Consider the following 18,976-nt stretch of genomic DNA (forward strand, 5'->3'; position numbering starts at 1 on the left):
CCTGCCTGCCTCTGTTCCCTGAGCGCTGGTATTAGAGGCGTACTCTGTAGCCCAGGCTGGCCTGGAATGCACTGAGGTAGCTCAGCTGCCCTCGTAAGTGCAGGTGCAGGCGCAGGCGCTTGAAGAAAACAGGGCACAGATAAGAATTGAAATATCCTATTTCGTGTCTTGACTTAAAGGATTAAATACGGAATGGAAATGTTTATTTTTTTTTTCCAGGTGGGGATTTGGGGACTGTGTGATTTCAAGTTCTCTGAACAAGGAATCAGCAAACTGGCAGATAAAGCAAGTGTTTGAGATGTCGGGGATCTTAGCATACAGTTTCTGTGGCCACCACTCAGCTCTGTTTTCATATTGTGGAACAGTTTGAGATGATATATAAATGAATTTGGCTGTATTTCAGTAAAACACCATTGACCAAAATCAGGACTGGCCCATGGTGCCACAGCGTGCCCACACGAGCGTGTGTGTGACCAGCATAGTAACCCCACATCTGCCTACGGCGGTCTTTGAGCTTGTCTCAGATGCGGTCCTAGGCCTTAATGGCACCAATTTCCCCACCAGTCAGGGTTTATAACCCAAAGTAAACTATCTCTTCACACCTCGATGGAAAAGAAAAGACTCTGTGTTGTGGTTTTGGATCCTGAACGTGGGAAAGTGGCTTTCGTGCTCCCGGAGAACTTGTTCTTCTGGGTTGAACTGCCTGGCTCCGGGTGAGGAGTTCCCGGGAAGCTCAGTGTCCCTCTTGTCCTCCGCAGTCAAACACGATTGGGAGAAGATGACAGAGTCGGTGCAGAACCACATCGGCTCGCTGAACTGGGGCTACCGGGTGGCCCTCCGGGAGAAGAAGGTCGTCTATGAGAACGCTTATGGGAAATTCATTGGTCCGCACAGGATTAAGGTGATTGTAAAGCTACATTCTGTATTCTTCCCCGGTTCTTTCAAAATAGTTTTCATTGGTGTTAGCAGGGGGGAAAAACATTTCTAATATGTGTTTTAAAGAAATCAAAGTGTCCAAGGCAAGGCCACCAAGACCCAGATTGTCCCGTCCAGTTACTTTGCTGTCACAGTTCAGGCCCTTCTGTGGGGTTGGTGGAGCGTTGAGGTCCTGGGCCTTCCCTGGATTTACTGCTCAGCCTTTAGTGTCCCTTACTGTCACTGTGAGTGAGGACTGAGGGGACAAGGTCAAGTGTCCTGTCCTGGAACTGACGTGGTTTCCTTTGCAGGCGACAAACAACAAAGGAAAAGAAAAAGTGTATTCAGCCGAGCGGTTTCTCATTGCCACAGGTGAAAGGCCGCGCTACCTGGGCATCCCTGGAGACAAGGAGTACTGCATCAGCAGGTGGGAGAGCAGGCTCACGGCTGCCCTGCTTGTTCAGTGCTTGGACTCGTTTTGGCCTTGGAGATTGGAAGAAACAAGGGACTGACAACGTCCTAAAAGTTAGACGCTGCAAGCGTTGGTCCTCCTGGCCTGCAGTTAGCCCGTTACCCTGGCCACATAAGTAGATAGATGTGCACTTCTCTTGGCAACTGAAATTAATGCATATGTATCTGAAAACCAGGTGGGCATTCGGGAACATTTTGTAAAATAAGTATGGTCACGTATGTAGGTTTGTTTTTTTGCAAAGCAAGGATCATGTCCTTGTTAACGCTAGGGAAGTACAAACTGAAAGGATCGGCCCCCAGACTGCTGCTGTCTGCTGTACCACAGAGACCAACAGGGCCTTTAGGGAGCAAGCCCCACAGTTGTGAAGGCTGGGAAAGTAAGCCTGAGGCACTGGCAGTGACTCCCGACTGAATTCCTAGTTCATAGATGGCACCTTCTTGCGGTGTCCTTGTGTGGTGAAGAAGGTGATGACCTCTCTGTGGGATTCTTTATAGACTCCGACCCGTTCATGGGAGCTGAACCTTTACGACCTAACCTATTAAAAACCCCTTCACACCAGCACACTTGATGAATTTAGCAGGAGTTTTGGTGTTTGGGCGCACAAACGTTCAGACCCTTACAGGCTCCATTCCTATTTTTTATTTTCTTAGAATTAGGGATTCTCTGTGTTGCCTGGGCTGACCTTGAATTTCTGGGCTCCAGCAATCTTCCTGCCTTGGCATCCTGAAAAGTTGAGACTACAAGAATGTGCCAGTGTGGCTGGCAACTAAGTATTTTGGTAGTGATGGGCTGGAGATTGGTAAAGGCAGGGCGTTGTGTAGCCCAGGCAAGCCTCAGACTCAGTACATAGCTGAGGGCAACTCTGACTCCATGATCCTCCTGCTTCTGTCTCCCAGGTACTGGGGTTGTAACTGCACTCCCTTACCCAGCTGTCTTCAGATGTCATTTTGGCTTTCTTTTCGTCCTCCCTCCCTTTTTTGTTTTTTGAGACAGGGTCCTTCTATACAGACCAATCTAGCCTCAAACTCAAGAGATCCTCCTGTCTCTGTCTCCCAAGGGCTGGGATTAAAAGTTTGTACTGTCACACCTCGTTTAAGGTTTTTTTTTTTAAACCTCATTTTAGTACTATGATACTTTTGATCCTTCTCCCCCTTACCCCGTCTGTTTTTTTCAAGAAAAGGTCTCACCATGTAGCCCTGGCTGTCCTGAAATTCAATCTGTAGGCCAGGCTGGCCTCGAACACAGAGATCCGCTTGCTTCTGCCTTTTGAGTGTTTTGATTTTATGATCTCTTATCTATTGTGTGCTACAAAATTTTTGTTGAGTTAAAATTTTATAACTTTTTGTATTACAAAAGTTAGATTTTCAAGGTTTTCTTCCCGCTCTCCCTCTCATTCTTGATACTGGGTGTTCCCAGTGAGAAGTAAAACCCACCCAGGAATGAAACTGAGTGGTAGATCAGTGGTGCGGGTTTGCACGTGGGTAATGTTTCCAGTCGGCACAAAATGGCTGTGGGCTCTCACACCAGAGGTCACGCTACTGACTGTATTTAGCCCCTGCCATAATTGAAAGCTGGCTGGGTATTTCCCACAAAGAACAGTATGTAAGACCTTTTAGAGTTTTCTCACCTTGTGTGTAAGTTTCTTACCAGAAGTTCCAATTCTTGGGAAGTGTAGATCACTTGTCTTATCATCCATATCTGAACTCTTTCCTCTTTCTCCTCTTTTCTCCCCTTACCTTTTCAGTGACGACCTTTTCTCCCTGCCTTACTGCCCGGGGAAGACCCTAGTGGTCGGAGCGTCCTATGTTGCTCTGGAATGTGCAGGATTTCTCGCCGGTATCGGCTTAGATGTCACGGTGATGGTGCGGTCCATTCTCCTTCGAGGATTTGACCAGGACATGGCCAACAAAATTGGAGAACACATGGAAGAACATGGCGTCAAGTTTATAAGACAGTTTGTTCCGATCAAAGTAAGTCTTAGGTTCCTGGGAAGAGGCAGGCAGGATTGGCGGTAGAAGAAGACCTTTGAATGCTATAAATCATCAGGAATGCTGTGTTAGTGCACGAGCGTGTGCATGGCTGCCGTCTCCATACCATCGTTCTTTACACACCAGTAACCCTGTCTTTGTTTCTTTTCCATTTATTACATTCGCTTATGTTGCTGACCCTGGTCTGCCATACTTGGTACTGTCTGTGCGTGCACACACCTGCACACTAGACACTGTTAACATCACTAGAGCCCTGTGTGCACACACCTGCACACTAACTAGACTCTGTTACATCACTAGAGCCCTGCGTGCACACACCTGCACACTACCTAGACACTGTTACATCCCTAGAGCCCTGTGTGCACACACCTGCACACTAACTAGACCCTGTTACATCCCTAGAGCCCTGCGTGCACACACCTGCACACTAGACACTGTTACATCACGAGCCCTGCGTGCACACACCTGCACACTAGACACTGTTACATCACGAGCCCTGCGTGCACACACCTGCACACTAGACACTGTTACATCCCTAGAGCCCTGCGTGCACACACCTGCACACTAGACACTGTTACATCCCTAGAGCCCTGCGTGCACACACCTGCACACTAGACCAAGGTGGTCCTTGGGCTGCCACCTTCCACTCCATTTAGTCTTTGCTTCAAAGGTTCCTGAGTACATCTCGTCATGTCTGTGACTTCGCTGCCCTTACCACAGAGGAGTGGTAAAATGGGGCTGTGACGTAGCTCGGTGGTAAAGAGCGTGTCTAAGAGCAGAAGGCTCAGTCTAGGCTCTGTCTGCTTTAACACACGCGACAAGGGCAAGTCATCACTTAGCATCTCACACTAGCAGCCCCTCTGGTGCCAGCGAGAGGGCTTTGGTTTTGGTAAAGTTTAGGGATGTTAAGTGGGTTTTTCTCTCAGGGAATTGACTTTGACTAAATCTCTTAGTGTTGGCGAGATATGCGTTTGGAGACCAGACTCACTTGTCAAATACTCTGTCAATGTGTTCTCCTACAACTTAGGGAGAATTACTTAACCTCTCCGAGATTAGTTTCTTCTGGAAATTGAGGGTAATGGCAGTGTCTCCCGTGAGGGTGGTGCTAGCTAATGTGTCTAAGGAGCTAGAGCACAGCGTGGCATAGAGAGTTCAAGGCTCCTGTGCGGCCTACCGTGAGGGCTGAGCTTTGGATGTCCTGGGGTTACCAAGATGTCAGTCTTTCAGCATTCTCAACCTGTGGGTCGAGACCCCTTTTGGGGGTGGGGTCAAGTGACCTTTTCACAGGGGTCACCTAAGACCATTGGAAAACAGATGTTGGCATTACAGTTCATAACAGTAGCAGAATTACAGCTAAGGTTTAGCAACAAAAATAATTTTATGGTTAGGGTCACTACAACGTGAGGAGCTGTATTAGGGTCTCAGCATCAGGAAGGTTGAGACCCACCGGGCTAGCTGACTTTAGGGAACGGGTGTGGCACTTCCATTTACATTCAGGCTGTGGTTAGGAGACAGTTGTGTTGTACTGGTGGGAAGGATTTGCTTCTCCTCAGTGTAGCATCTTCCTGAATAGTGTCAGTGTCTGAGAGGCTTCTGTGGAGAGCCAGTGGACTGTCCAGTGGCACACGATGCCCTGAGCCTGTCAGCAGGTTGTTGTGAACATCTGTGTACAGTAGGCTGGGGGTGTTCGTGCTCCTGCTGATGCAGGGGGCTCCTGTTGATGAAGAAGCCTTCATCTTCTTCCCTGTATCCATAGCAACTGTGGCACGTCTGCTTCCACACATCTTCTCCACTGTGATTTTTAGCACTTTCTCCGTGTCAGTTAAACCCTGACTCACACACTTGACTGTTTGTCGGAGAAAGCCGTGTGAGCACCGGTAGTCAGAAGGGATGCCCTCAGACTGCGGCAGTGGTAGTCAGAAGGGATGCCCTCAGACTGCGGCAGTGGTAGTCAGAAGGGATGCCCTCAGACTGTACGGCAGTGGTAGTCAGAAGGGATGCCCTCAGACTGCGGCAGTGGTAGTCAGAAGGGATGCCCTCAGACTGCGGCAGTGGTAGTCAGAAGGGATGCCCTCAGACTGTACGGCAGTGGTAGTCAGAAGGGATGCCCTCAGACTGCGGCAGTGGTAGTCAGAAGGGATGCCCTCAGACTGTGCGGCAGTGGTAGTCAGAAGGGATGCCCTCAGACTGCGGCAGTGGTAGTCAGAAGGGATGCCCTCAGACTGCGGCAGTGGTAGTCAGAAGGGATGCCCTCAGACTGTGCGGCAGTGGTAGTCAGAAGGGATGCCCTCAGACTGCGGCAGTGGTAGTCAGAAGGGATGCCCTCAGACTGCGGCAGTGGCTCTTGGAGTGACAGCATCCGTTACAGGGAGTGCACTGTGCCTTCTTCTCTGCATTTCTCAAGTAAACAGTGTTCTGTTAGCACGAAAGCAGACGGTAAATGAAATATGCTTATCCTGGTGTTGCGACGCTAGGGAGATCTGAGGGAGATCGGTGTAAAAGCCCTCGCTGGGCCGAGTTCTGTTTCACTGGGCGGAGCAGGTAGAAAAGGAGGAAACAGTTGTTCCCCTTGTCGGTGTCTCTAAGAGCAAAACTTGTTGATTCCTTTTATAGGTTGAACAAATTGAAGCAGGGATGCCAGGCCGACTCAGGGTAACTGCTAAGTCCACGACCAGTGAAGAGACCATCGAGGACGAGTTTAACACAGTAAGGCCTGGGCCCAGGTCTGGCGGCGTCCTTACTGGGCGTCTGTTGTGTACTTCAAATGACTCTCCTCTTTCTTTTTTATTTCTTTTTTCTTTTCTTTCTTTCTTGTCTTTTCCTTTTTCGAGGCAGGGTTTCTCTGTAGCTTTGGAGCCTGTCCTGGAACTCACTCTGTAGACCAGGCTAGCCTCGAATTCACAGAGATCTGCCTGCCTCTGCCTACCGAGTACTGGGATTAAAGGCGTGCACCACCACCACCCGGCTGACTCTCCTCTTTCTAAAATGCTCCCATCTTTGTCCATTCTAAGACATCTCAATGATTCTGATAGTAGGATCTATTTCGGCAGAAGTTGTTCATGAGTAGACTTCCTGTCCATGTACTTCCCTTTGTCTCCCCGACTGTCACTTAGGAAATAATTGAGCCGAGGTCTGTGCTCTTCGTTTTAAATGTGTCTTAATTAAGGCAGTGAGTTCCTTTCTTTTAAGGCCTGCCAGGGACGTTCGCTGTGTCTGTTCAAAAGACTTCTAAAAACAAAAGGTTTTAATTTACTTACACTCGTGAATTTTTAATTATTAATGAAATTTGTTTCCTGGGTCTGGGGGTAAATGATTTATACAGCAGGCTTTGATAATAGTTTATTGTTTTTTTTTCAGGTGTTGCTGGCAGTAGGAAGAGATTCTTGTACGAGAACCATTGGCTTAGAGACCGTGGGCGTGAAGATCAATGAGAAGTAAGGAGGCAAATGTGGCGCGGTTGCTCATTGCTCCGCTCTACCTTGCTTTATCCAGTTAACTTCACTTCCAGCTTTGAGAGCTCTTCCAGCCGTACCCAGCAGTGGGTGCGACTGCTCCCAGTCTTGAGCACCATGGTAAAGGGTGTTTGGTTTTGTTTTTAAAAATGTTTCCCATATCTGATTTTTAAAGCAGTGGCCAGGATCTTCACTTTGATTCCTGTGCACAGGTTTATTTTTAGTAGCTAGAGCCGTGCTCTTCTGGGGAGAAAGAGGGCATGGTTTTGCTTCACTCATCGTGGCTGCTGATGGTTGCAGGACTGGAAAGATACCCGTCACGGATGAAGAGCAGACCAATGTGCCTTACATCTATGCTATTGGTGACATCCTGGAGGGGAAGCTGGAACTGACACCTGTGGCCATCCAGGCGGGGCGGCTGCTGGCCCAGAGGCTGTATGGAGGCTCCACAGTCAAGGTGAGTTTTGTGCCGTCACCCACCAAGACAGTGTTCTTAGTTAAATCATTGCCTGGCCAACCACTTAAGCGTATTGCTAGCTAGCTCTTAGACCTAGTATTAACCCATATCCATTATTTTATATTTTACCACAAGGCTCGTGGCCTACCGGCAAGGTTCCAGCTGGCAGCCCATGTCTTTCCCCTACATGGCATCTTCCTGACTCTGCTTTCTTTCTCCCAACATTCAATTTAGTTTTCCCTGCCTAGCTCTGTCCTACCCTGCTATAGGCCCAAAGCAGTTTCCTTATTCATTAACCAATAAAAGCAACACATATACAGAAGGACTTCCCACATCATCTTACTTCTCCGTTTTTTCTCCATCTGAAACAGTGTGACTATGAAAACGTCCCAACAACTGTCTTTACTCCTCTGGAGTATGGCTGCTGTGGCCTGCCTGAAGAGAAAGCTATCGAGAAATTCGGGGAAGAAAACATTGAAGTGAGTTTTCCTTCCCTTCTCATGTTATTGTTTCAGACATTCAACGTGGTTTCAAATGTACAGAAAACTACAGTTATAAATAGATTAGTGAGCATGTTTATTATTTTTTTACTTTAATTTTTAAAGATTTATTTTTTGTCCCGTGTGTGGGTGTTCGGCCTGCTTGTGTCTCTGCACCACATGTGCACTCCTGGAGGCTGGAAGGCATCCGATCCCTTGGAATGAGAGTTACAAGGGGTTATGAGCTGCCAGGTAGAGGCTGGGATTTGAACCCTGGTCCTCTGGAGGACCACCAGTGCCGCTTGTACTGCTGAGATCTGTTAACATGCCTAGAACCTACTGTCCATTTCTGTAATCATTGTTTGAGGATAGATTGTCCAGCAGTGTCAGCATCAAAGTTCAAACCGCAGCCCTCACATAAACCCCACGTTGCTCACAGCCTCCCCAAGCAATGGTGTGCTCCAGGGTCAAGGGAATAAGTCAGAGAGTAGAGGATTCCTGGTGGCATTCCTCCTCTGGCTTCTCCTGGGCATCCAAGCCTGTACAAACGTTACCTCCCCAAGGGTCTCAGTTAGGGTTTCTATTGCTGTGCAGAGATACTGTTACCATGACAACTCTCATAAAGGAGAAACATGTCATTGAGGTGGTGCCTTACAGTTTTAGAGGTTTCGTGCATTATTTTGGTGGGAAGCATGGTGTCGTGGAGGCAGACATGGTGCTGGAGGAGGAGCTGAGAGTCCTGCATCCTGACCTGCAGGCAGCAGATGGGTGCAGCTTAAGCGTGTGTATGACTTCAAAGCCCACACCTCCTCCACCCGAGCCACACCTCCTAATAGTGCCCCTTGCTATGGGTCAACCATTCAAACAGGAGTCTATGGGGCCATTCCTATTCAAACCACCACACCATTTTTAAAAAGTATTTATATCTTAAGTTTCTTAGTAAAGAGTTCACATTCATGTAAATAGTCTTTGATTTTCTTCTGCTATTTTCCTTACAAAAGTAATATATTTGCATTGAAGACATTTTGAACAATTTAGTTAGGGAAATAGGAAACATCTACTCATACATAGACTGTCAAGAACATAAGAATTTTGAGTGATTTTTTTTTCCTAACCTTTTTCCCTATGGAATTTCATGGTGCTCTGAACTTGGACGCATCTGCCCTCTGTCTGATGCCCTCCCTAACCAGGGAGCTTGTGAAAGGTTTCCTCACACTGAGCTGCTGGTTAGAAGAGAAAACAGTCCTCTTTGTCAGCCATGAGACACATCGCAAAGGGCCCCTGTCTGCTGGCTCCCGTACCCCCTTCCTTCTTCCTGTGCTGGCGAATGAAGTCCCAGGAGGAGGCGGCGAGACAGCAGCTGGTGGCTGCTCCCGTTGTCCCTACCGTCTTCTGGGCTTTCATTTACAGTTGTGACTCCTCCAGTGGTTCTCCACCCTCCTGACGCCGCGACCCTGTACTACAGTTCCTCATGTGCTGATGACCCCCACCATAAAATTCTTTTCATTGCTACTTCATAACTATAACATTGCTAGTGTTATGAATTGTAACGGAAATATCTGTTTTCCACATTTGTAGGTGACCCATGTGAAAAGGTCATTCAACCTCCAAAGGGTTCAAGACCCATAGGTTGAGAACCACTAACAAGGTGGTCACTTTGTATTCTTCCCTTTTTTTCCATTTTCTTTTTTTTTGGGGGGTGGGGTAGGGCGGAGAACATTAATACACAGAAGTCCCTGTGTAGGCAGGCTAGCCTTGAACTCACAGAGATCCAGCTGCTTCTGCTTCCCAAGCACTGGAATTAAAGGTGTGTGCCACCCCACCTGGCTTGTATTCTTACGTAAGACAGTAATCACATGACTTCTTTCTTCATTTTCTTGACCTTTTGTTATTTTACTAAGATTGACTAGTCAGTCCAAATAAGCAAGATTAGTCAAAGGGGCTTTGACAACAGAACTTCAAGTCGTTTGCCTTTTGTGGATGAACTGTGTTGTTTAACAGCGCAATTACTGCTGCGGCTCCACACCCGGTGCTTGACAGCCGCCTGCTGTTCTTGTGTCTTCCCAGGTTTACCACAGTTTCTTTTGGCCCTTGGAGTGGACGGTTCCTTCCCGAGACAACAATAAGTGCTACGCAAAGATAATCTGTAACCTTAAAGACAACGTAAGTGCCGTGATGACCTGTGACCTTAGAGATGGCGTCAGTGTAATGCAGTGGTGACCTGTGACCTTAGAGACAGGGTCAGTGCAGTGTAGTGGTGACCTGTGACCTTAGAGACGGTGTCAGTGCAGTGCAATGATGACCTGTGACCTTAGAGACGGTGTCAGTGTAGTGGTGACCTGTGACCTTAGAGACAGCATCAGTGCAGTGCAGTGATGACCTGTGACCTTAGAGACGGTGTCAGTGCAGTGATGACCTGTGACCTTAGAGACTGCATCAGTGCAGTGCAGTGGTGACCTGTGACCTTAGAGATGGCGTCAGTGCAGTGGTGACCTGTGACCTTAGAGACTGCATCAGTGCAGTGATGACCTGTGACCTTAGAGACTGCATCAGTGCAGTGCAGTAGTGACCTGTGACCTTAGAGACGGCGTCAGTGCAGTGCAGTGCAGTGATGACCTGTGACCTTAGAGACGGTGTCAGTGCAGTGATGACCTGTGACCTTAGAGACTGCATCAGTGCAGTGCAGTGGTGACCTGTGACCTTAGAGATGGCGTCAGTGCAGTGATGACCTGTGACCTTAGAGACGGCGTCAGTGCAGTGCAGTGGTGACCTGTGACCTTAGAGACTGCATCAGTGCAGTGCAGTGGTGACCTGTGACCTTAGAAACGGTGTCAGTGCGGTGATGATCTTCTGACAATGTTTAGCTTTTGACACTGCTCAGTTTTGACCAGGAGCTGTGTTTGCCATTAGGGCTCCACCTGCTGGTGTCCCCAGTCCGAGAGGCACCATTTGAGGCCAGGGTTTGGCTCTCCTGTCCACTCATTCTTCCCCGACCTTGGGCAGTCAGAGCACACTGGAGTGAGGGAAGTCAAGGACACTTGGAGCTTTTCTGTATTGAGTGAAGAGCATGAAATCCTCTGCTACCTCAAAAAGTGACACCCCCCCCCAAAAATACCCCCAAACCCAGACTTGCCGCTGCTTGGACCCTCAGCCACCTGGGTTCCAGACTGAAATTCAGACACGTTTGTCCCTACAGAGGTGACTTAGCCTTAGGCAGGCTCCTCCATCTCTGGTATTTATTCCATATGTCTGATATAGAACATATTAGCAGGACTGGCAGCAGAGGGACCTTGGCCTGTTTCTTTTTTTGTTGGTTTTGTTTTGTTTGAGACAGGATTTCTCTGTAGCTTTGGAGCCAGCCCTGGAACTTGCTCTTGTAGACCAGGCTGGCCTTGAACTCACAGAGATCCGCCTGCCTCTGCCTGGGATTAAATCCTCTGCTGGGATTAAAGGCTGTGGGAGAGAAGGGAGACCAGCTCAACCGTGTCACTTTATTTTCTATCTTAGGAACGTGTCGTGGGCTTTCACGTGCTGGGTCCAAACGCTGGGGAGGTGACACAAGGCTTTGCGGCTGCACTCAAGTGTGGAATGACCAAGCAGCAGCTGGACAGCACTATTGGAATCCACCCTGTCTGTGCGGAGGTGAGCACGCACGCTTCCCAGCTCCGGAAAAATGCCCACGTTTGCCACTCAGAGCGGCAGACCTCGGGTCACTGGTGTTTCTCCTTCAGCTGCTTCTGTACCTGACCGTGTGGCCGTGATTGATACAGAAGGCTCACCTTCTAGACTGGGGTTCCCTTTCCTCCTACTGATAATGCCTCAACAGAAGGCTCACCTTCTAGACTGGGGTTTCCTTTTCTTTCATATTTACAGCTGCTAGTACAGATCAGAGACTGCAGATAGAAAATTGTTTAGAATACTTACAGAAGCTGACCCTAAATCTTTTGTTCACCGATGGTCACGGCAGCACGCCCCTTAATTACAGTTTGTGAAGACTCAGAGACAGATCTGTGTGAGTTGAAGGCTATCCTCGTCTACATAGCAAGCTCCAGGCCAACCAGGGCTACATAGTGAGATCCTGTCTCAAAGGAAGAAAAAACAATAACAAAACCCCTCACGACTTTTATTATGATAATGTCTTAAAGTTTTCCCATGGTGGTTATTTTCTGTCTAGTTAGTTGTCTGGAAAAGCCTCGAAGCTGAAGATGGTGTGGGCCTCTGAACTTGTGGGTATCCGAGAAGGATACTGGGAAGTGATGCTTAGAAACACTGAGCCAATGAGAGGAAGAGTGGTAACTTCCCGGTCCTGGCCTCTGGGAGTCAGTGTTCGCTCACTGTCCCCGATTTTCCAAGCTTGAATGCTGTTACCGTATAGGGTTTATAAGCTGAGTGTTAAGTGAAGTACTCTGTGGTTTTGATGTGGGCTGATAATGGCAGTGTTGGTGTGTGCCACAGTCGCATGCTACGCTCGTGTGTGTGTGTGTGTGTATGTGTGTGTGTGTGTGTGTGCACACGTAGGAGGCCTGTGTTTGTGCATTCCTAGTGGTTGTATCTGCAGTTCATAACTGGTTGGTTTCTGTTTCCAGTTGTGCTTGTACACCTGAACTCTTTGAACATGTGAAAGCCAGTTTTGAAAAGACACGGAAGGGGGTGTGTGTGAGGAAATGGCTCAGTGGGTCAAGTGCCTTTTGCTCAAAAGAGGACCTGAGCACTCTGGTGTGGTGGCCTGCCTCTGTGACCTCAGGAGGGTGGGAGGTTGTCAAAGGCTCAGGGAATGGAAGCAGGTAGATCCTGGCAGCTGGTTCAGTGAGAGCCTGTCTAAAAATATAAGGTGGAAAGCAACCTGAAGTTGACTTCTGGTCTCCACACAAGTGTGCATGCGCACACATGCATGTACACAAACACATACATACAATACACACAGAAGGCTTGGGTGTAATGGGTAGAGTGCTCACCTCAGCATGCATAAGGCCATTGGTTCAGTTCCAGCACTTACCTGGGCATAGCAGCATACACCTGTAATCCTAGCCCTTAGGTAGAGACAGGAGAATCAGAAGTTCAGTCATTCTCAGCTACATAGTGAATTTGTACACTGCATAGGCTAAAGACCCCAACTTTAAAACAAACCAAAACACAGACACAGGAAAACACAGAGCTTCTGTCATTAGGAATGTGTTCTGCTCCGGACTGATGGCAAGCATCAGCTACTGGCCTGTTCTCCAAACAGGTCACAGAAGCTGCTGTTTGCCATTAAAACAAAACCCAAAACCCAAAAGCCTGATCTGCAAAAAGTTAGAAAGACTGAAGAGTCTAGATTAATATTATTTGTTTGCTTGATTTTTTGGGGGCGGGGGACGGACAAGGTTTCTCTGTATAGTCCTGGCTGTCCTGCAACCCACTCTGTAGACCAGGCTAGCCTCAAACTCAGAATTGGCCTGCCTCTGTCTCCTGAGTGGGAATGAAGGCTTGTTTTAGCACCATCTGGTTTAGATCAGTACTCTTTGGCCGTATCTTTCAATCAGTGCAGTGACAGACTGCCCGCAGCGGAAGGTGCTGGTGAGTTTTGTTTGTTAAGAGTCTATTAACAGTGCCATGAACAGGCTTATGTGAGAAAACAGAAATCAGGCTGGTGAGATGGCTTAGCAGTTAAGAATTTATACCTCTTTTACAAAGAGCAAATGGTGATGTCTGGTTGGGAAGTGACCGTGGAAGTGTTGGTCCCATGGACTGGACGTGGCAAGAGGGCCTACTGTGTGCCAGGCACCAGGCTCTCCCTGTGTTAGCCTTTCTCTCCGTCTCAGGAGGGTGAGGGCAGCATCTCCTGGTGACAGACAGATCACAGGACTTGGCCCACCGTTGCCCAGCCTGAGTCGTGATCTCATTCAGCAACTGTTTCTCAGTGAAGTCAGCGGTCTTTGCTCTTCAGCTTGGCTTGCAGCAGAGTTTGCTAAGCTAGGAAGTGTCCAGCGTGGGTCTGACAGAAAGGCCGTGGCAAAGCCCGTGGCAAAGCATCTAGACGCTACCATTTGTCACTGTGCCCGCTGAGTCAGTGGCCACTCTCTCTGGGTTCTTCCCACACAGAAGGAGCAGCTTCCCTGGAAGGGCTTGTTTGTTGATGTATCATCCTTTCCTGTGAACTCTACTTGACTAGAAATTAGAATTTTAGCAAATCAAAGGCTTTCCGACTGCAGAATTTTTTTATGGCAAAGGGCTTGATTTAGAAAAGTGAAGTTTGCCTCTCAAAGGCATGTCTGCTGAAGGCAGTGTCCAGACACTTGGTGTTTGGAGTGTGGCCCTGTCTGGTCCCCGGGATGGTTGCTGTGCCCATGAGAGAAAGGGCTAGAAATAAAGAGAAGGGTTCAGGAACTGGAGCCATCTGACAGATAATAATACTAAATTGAGGGCTAATTTACATGTCTTTTAAAATTTCATTTTCCTAATACGTTTTATTGAATCTCACAAATGTCAGTCCACCGAAGATGTGATGGTAAATTAGAGGCCTGTCCTAAGCTGTCGTGAATTGTTCTGAAGTGGCCACAGCACCCGGGCCATTGACTGCCTTGCAGGAGAGCAGTAACTGAACAGCCTGCTGCCATCTCTCTGCACCCCAAGAAACAAAATTAAACTTGCAGGTGTCAGGAGCCAAGAGTCTGTGGAAATGTATTCTCTTGTTCATTCCTCTTCTACCCCATGGCAACGGGAAGCGCTCGTCTGATGGCGTCTTACATTGTACACAGTGCCGTTATCCTAACACCATCTTCATTATCACACATTGTCCCTGTGCTCATCCATACGCACATTTTTTAAACAAAGGAATTGTGTTCCTTTTCAGAAACAGTTGGGCTGACGCACAGAGTGTCAGCATCGAATGTAAGGGTGCTAATGAGCCTTGTGAAATTCGGTGCGAATGGACCTTTTTCTGTCGTTACAAAAGGGATTGCCTACTTCAGGGATTTCATATTCTTGCTAGCAAAGATGAGTTCCCTATTACAATCCCTTGGTTTTGAATGCAGATCAGTCGTATTTTAGGAGTTGCGCTCTGCTGCTGCTGGTTTATATGAAATGGCTGTGTCTCTGCCCAAAGGTTAAGCCAGAGCAAGGGCTTTTTAAGGATTAGGAACCCCCGTTTGTACATAGGCTGCTTGATTGATTCCTGTTGCTTTGGTCCATGTATGTAAAGATGGCCTTGATTTCTTGCTCTTTTCTCCTTATACTAAGTAATGGTTCGTCTGTGAATCGTGGTATGCAGAATGCCGGCAGGAGAACTGCTATGAGCTTCAAATAAGTCTGGGTAGCAGTGAGGTCCTGCCTCAGATAAGTGGGTCAATAAATAGGTTAGTGTTTAAGATCCAAGGTTTTGAGAACCAGTGAAGGTATTGGCAGGAAAGTATGTTCCAGAATATTAGCGAGGTACATGTAGTCCGTGTTGGCTCCCCCCAGACACTTCCAAATGCACCGTGGCCTTTGGTTTAAGGAGGGTCTGCCGGGCAGGGCGGCTGGAACCTGTTGGCCCCTTGGCTCATGCTAATGTCTGAAATAGTGAGAGCCTGCCATGTCGTTAGTGTATAGTTTTTGTGATCACAGAGTCATTAGGGCCAGCCTGATGGTTGAACCCCGAGAACTTCACAAGAAAAGAGGGTAGAGTGAGACAAACTTGTTTGCCTGAGAGGAGCTGTGAAGAATTCAGCCGTGGGCACACTATGCTTACAGTAAATTTATTGGCGGGTGTGTGTGTTGGGGGGTCCAGTTCAGGAGATTGTGTGTATCCGTGTACCCACAAGGAGCCGCTCCCAGAATCAGCACCGAATACCTGGAAGCTAAGGTGGAACTCGGCAAAGCTTCTGGCTATTGTGATGTTCGTGCATCAGACGGGGCAGCCTGTAAGGTGACCGGGGTCTGCAGGGTCTCGCCACAGCTCAGCCGTGGGCAGATAGCTACAGAACAGGGCCAGGACGCGGGAGCACTGCTGTGGGAACCAGGGGAAAGGGTGGGTGACACCAGCAAGAGACACGACAGAGTGGGGTAGCTGAGTCCTTGCGCAGCCTGCGTTCCTTCCATGGCTTTGATGTGTATGAGCTGGGGTTAGCTTTCCAGTGTGTAAGAACAAGGGTAGTGAGTCCCTCCTAACCCTGAATGGTTACACACATAGCTCCTCCTCTGTCCTCTGGAGCACTAGAGGACATCCGGGTCGGTCTCACTCTGTTCATTTTACCGCCACCTAAGTCGTAATGCCCAGGGTGCTGCGTGTGGGCTCCTTTGCTCAGAAGTTTGAAACTTCTTCCTCTTTCCTGCAGATATTCACCACGTTGTCGGTGACGAAGCGTTCTGGGGGAGACATCCTCCAGACTGGCTGCTGAGGTTAAGCCCTGGTGTGGATGCTGCCGCAGGACTACAGACCTGTTAACTTGCCCACATCCAGGTGAAGTTCAGGAAGACGCCTGAGCTCCCGGCACCTACACAAGGTGCTGTCCTACGGCCACCAGGTCCCTGGGATCTCGTGGGTAGGAGGTGGCAGCATCACACTGGGGTTACCTTGACGGACTCAGACAGACATCGGCAGTGCATCCTGGAGATGCGTCCATGAAGTCACCAGCCTCAAGCCCTCGCGGTGGGCAGTGACGGATCAGCTGTCGGACCTGTCCAGCTCGACCTTCCCTTAGATTGTGTACGTTCCTTCTCAAGCTGTTTTATGTCGATTCTCATTTTCGTTTTTTTTCCCATGGGGTCAATGACACTAGAGATAGGGAATGTTAGCAATCAGTTTTGTCTAATAGCATGGCGTGGCTTGGACTAGCCACAGTCTTACTGTGTAGAAGGGGAATGAACCGGCTTACGGGAGCCACACACATTTGTCCCAGAAAGAGCAATTGCCCTGTGACTAAAATACACTGATCGTTTTGCTGACCCGTGTAGCATCATCTGTTTTAGTAAGGCTTACATCCAAAACAAGGAGACCTCGGTCCACTTTTTGCAAGCTTCCCCCGCTGCGCACATCGCTGAAGCTGCTTAGGAAGGGAGGCGGCGACTTGTCTAGTCTCCTTAGCTTCATTGTGTGGCCCTCGCCGTAGGGTAGATTTTTGCCAGCACAGGATGATGGACAACAAACATCTTTCTTGATACGGTTTATTGTCCGTTGGTCTGAGCCAACTGAGGTTGTCTGCAGTGGAGAACGCTTAATTTGCTTTAAACTTGGGGTTTCTGGGAGGTGGATTTGGTTTTAAGCTTCTGTCCCCTGAGAGCTACATTCATAGGCAAGCAGCTCTTTCCAGACACAGCACATAAATCTTCTGAGGTAATTACTTTTGTGAGGAAGCTGTTCATAACATAAGTTATTATTATTATCGAACACAGGTGGATGTGAAGGATTTTCATTGAAAAACCAATTGGTTTTTCCTTTTTCTCTTGAACCCAGTGGAACTCTGGCAGCACCGCCGCTGGTGTTTTCGCAGCGTGGTTTTAGCTGCTGGGTTACATGACTGTGAACACGCAGGCTGAGGTCTGTGTTCACACCGTCTTTCCCACTATAAACAGCCACAGGCCGCAGGCCCTGGTCCTGTGGCTTCTTTTCTTGCCCTCACCTCTTACCCAACTCTACCTGCAGTTACTGAGTGGTGTTCCCAGCTCACTCTGGGCCGCCTCAGGGAACCCGTGCTTGCCTAGAGTTCAGCCAGCAGCACCTTCCCGGCCCCACGAGGCTCCCACACGTCCTCACCCCATCAGCTCACGTGAAGACAATAGGAAGAGGAGCAAGGATAGGGGACCCGAGGGGAGTTGATTCTGTTCAGTTTTATTTATTTATTTTTAAACATTTTTTTTCTCCCAAGTGTGCCAGTCTCTGAGACTAGAACGACAGTGTAGGGTTAACTGTTCTGAATCATGTTGTGATTTTCTTAGTGAAATGGAATGTTCCACCCCCACGAGAAGGAATGGTCTTCTTGTTTATGTTCTGTAATCGCACAATGTACTGTAACTCAGATTCCAATTCCATGTATTTTTGTTACAAATTTTCTGGGGAAAAAAAAATATGAACTAGTAAAAGGTGTTACTGTGTGCCTTCTTATTGAATGATGGTCGGACTTCTCTGACGCTGCAGAGGGCCCAGCAGGCCCCACGGCTTTTTACAGAAGGCTAACATTTGTACTAAGCCTCCAGGGTGCCATGCTATTGCCTGGACTCTCTCAGCTGAGGTTTCCCTATAGGGTGCTGGCCCTTCAGTTACCTCTTCCAGCTCTGACTGGCCTGTCCATCCTGGTCTTCCAGGAGGCAAAGCCATCCGCACCATTGAATCACGCTCTGGGTACACACAACAATGTATGGGAGAGCTGGTTTCTCTCGCGTCTCCTGTCACCCAGCTCAACATTCCCCACCCTTGGACGTGCAGTCTCTGGTTTCAGTGACTTGTACGCCGGTGCTGCCACAGATCCTTTGTCAGCGCACCGTGTCCCCTTAGCACCGGGTATTACGCAGAAGCAGCCCCCATTTGGGGTTAGTTCTTAGCAAGTACCTTTCCGAAACGTATTTGCTTTTCACCGTGAACAAATGCAGGCTGCCGTCAGCGCCATGCGTGCCCTGGAGCATGTGCCAGACACGGGTAGACATGCTGACTGGCTTCAACACCACAGCCCCGAGAGGGTGGTGATTTGATGGCTTGATCCCCAGCACCTGGACCGGAGGTGTGAGTCCCTTCTTCTGGGATTTTTGTCGTCAGTTTGTGGTACACCAAGCTACAGAGGCCAGGCCTGTGGCACCAAAACCCAGTCTCAGTCCCCTTCCCACACCGCATCTCTGACAGGCGGGCATCTGGGCTGCGCGGTCATGCCCTCTCACAGCCACTGTATTCTGAGGCGCTCTAACAGGCCTACCCCTGCCGCCTCACTCCCGTACCGTAGCAGACCCTGCTCCTAAACCACCCTTGAGCTCTCAGGCATGCAGGTAGGCCCAGCTCTGTCACTGGGCTTGCCATCCACTCTCTGTCCCCAAATACACTGCTGGCTTCCCTAAAAGGTCACTTGCTGTGTATTGCCCCAGCCTCCACCATCTTCTCTCAGGGTTCACGGTATTGTTTAAGTGACTGCATGGAGCTTTCACTTCCGTGCCTTCAGCTTCCAGCAAAGGCCTGGTACTCTGGAAGTTGGCGTAACTGTCTTGGCAGGTAGGTACAACTTCAGGACCCATGGGAGGTGGCTGCAGAGGAAAACCGGGTCAGGAACCCA

The 18,976-nt window shown here is 48.8% G+C and overlaps 1 protein-coding gene across 3 annotated transcripts in view; it reads left to right on the forward strand.

The window, feature by feature from the left end:
* Positions 1-17,805, forward strand: part of Txnrd1 (thioredoxin reductase 1) — a 60,060-nt gene extending 42,255 nt beyond the window's left edge. For all 3 annotated transcript variants that reach the window (XM_048418130.3, XM_085683274.2, XM_085683273.2), the window contains 10 exons: positions 759-901; positions 1,227-1,342; positions 3,132-3,357; positions 5,989-6,081; positions 6,733-6,809; positions 7,128-7,284; positions 7,656-7,763; positions 9,831-9,926; positions 11,271-11,405; positions 16,058-17,805. In XM_048418130.3, coding sequence (XP_048274087.2) covers positions 759-901; positions 1,227-1,342; positions 3,132-3,357; positions 5,989-6,081; positions 6,733-6,809; positions 7,128-7,284; positions 7,656-7,763; positions 9,831-9,926; positions 11,271-11,405; positions 16,058-16,126 — 1,220 coding nt within the window. In that variant the 3' untranslated portion in view covers positions 16,127-17,805. The remainder of the gene's footprint in view (positions 1-758; positions 902-1,226; positions 1,343-3,131; positions 3,358-5,988; positions 6,082-6,732; positions 6,810-7,127; positions 7,285-7,655; positions 7,764-9,830; positions 9,927-11,270; positions 11,406-16,057) is intronic.
* Positions 17,806-18,976: the final 1,171 nt, after the last annotated feature.

Source organism: Myodes glareolus, chromosome 26 (assembly GCF_982192425.1).
Source record: "Myodes glareolus chromosome 26, mMyoGla1.1, whole genome shotgun sequence".
Taxonomy (NCBI): Eukaryota; Metazoa; Chordata; class Mammalia; order Rodentia; family Cricetidae; genus Myodes; species Myodes glareolus.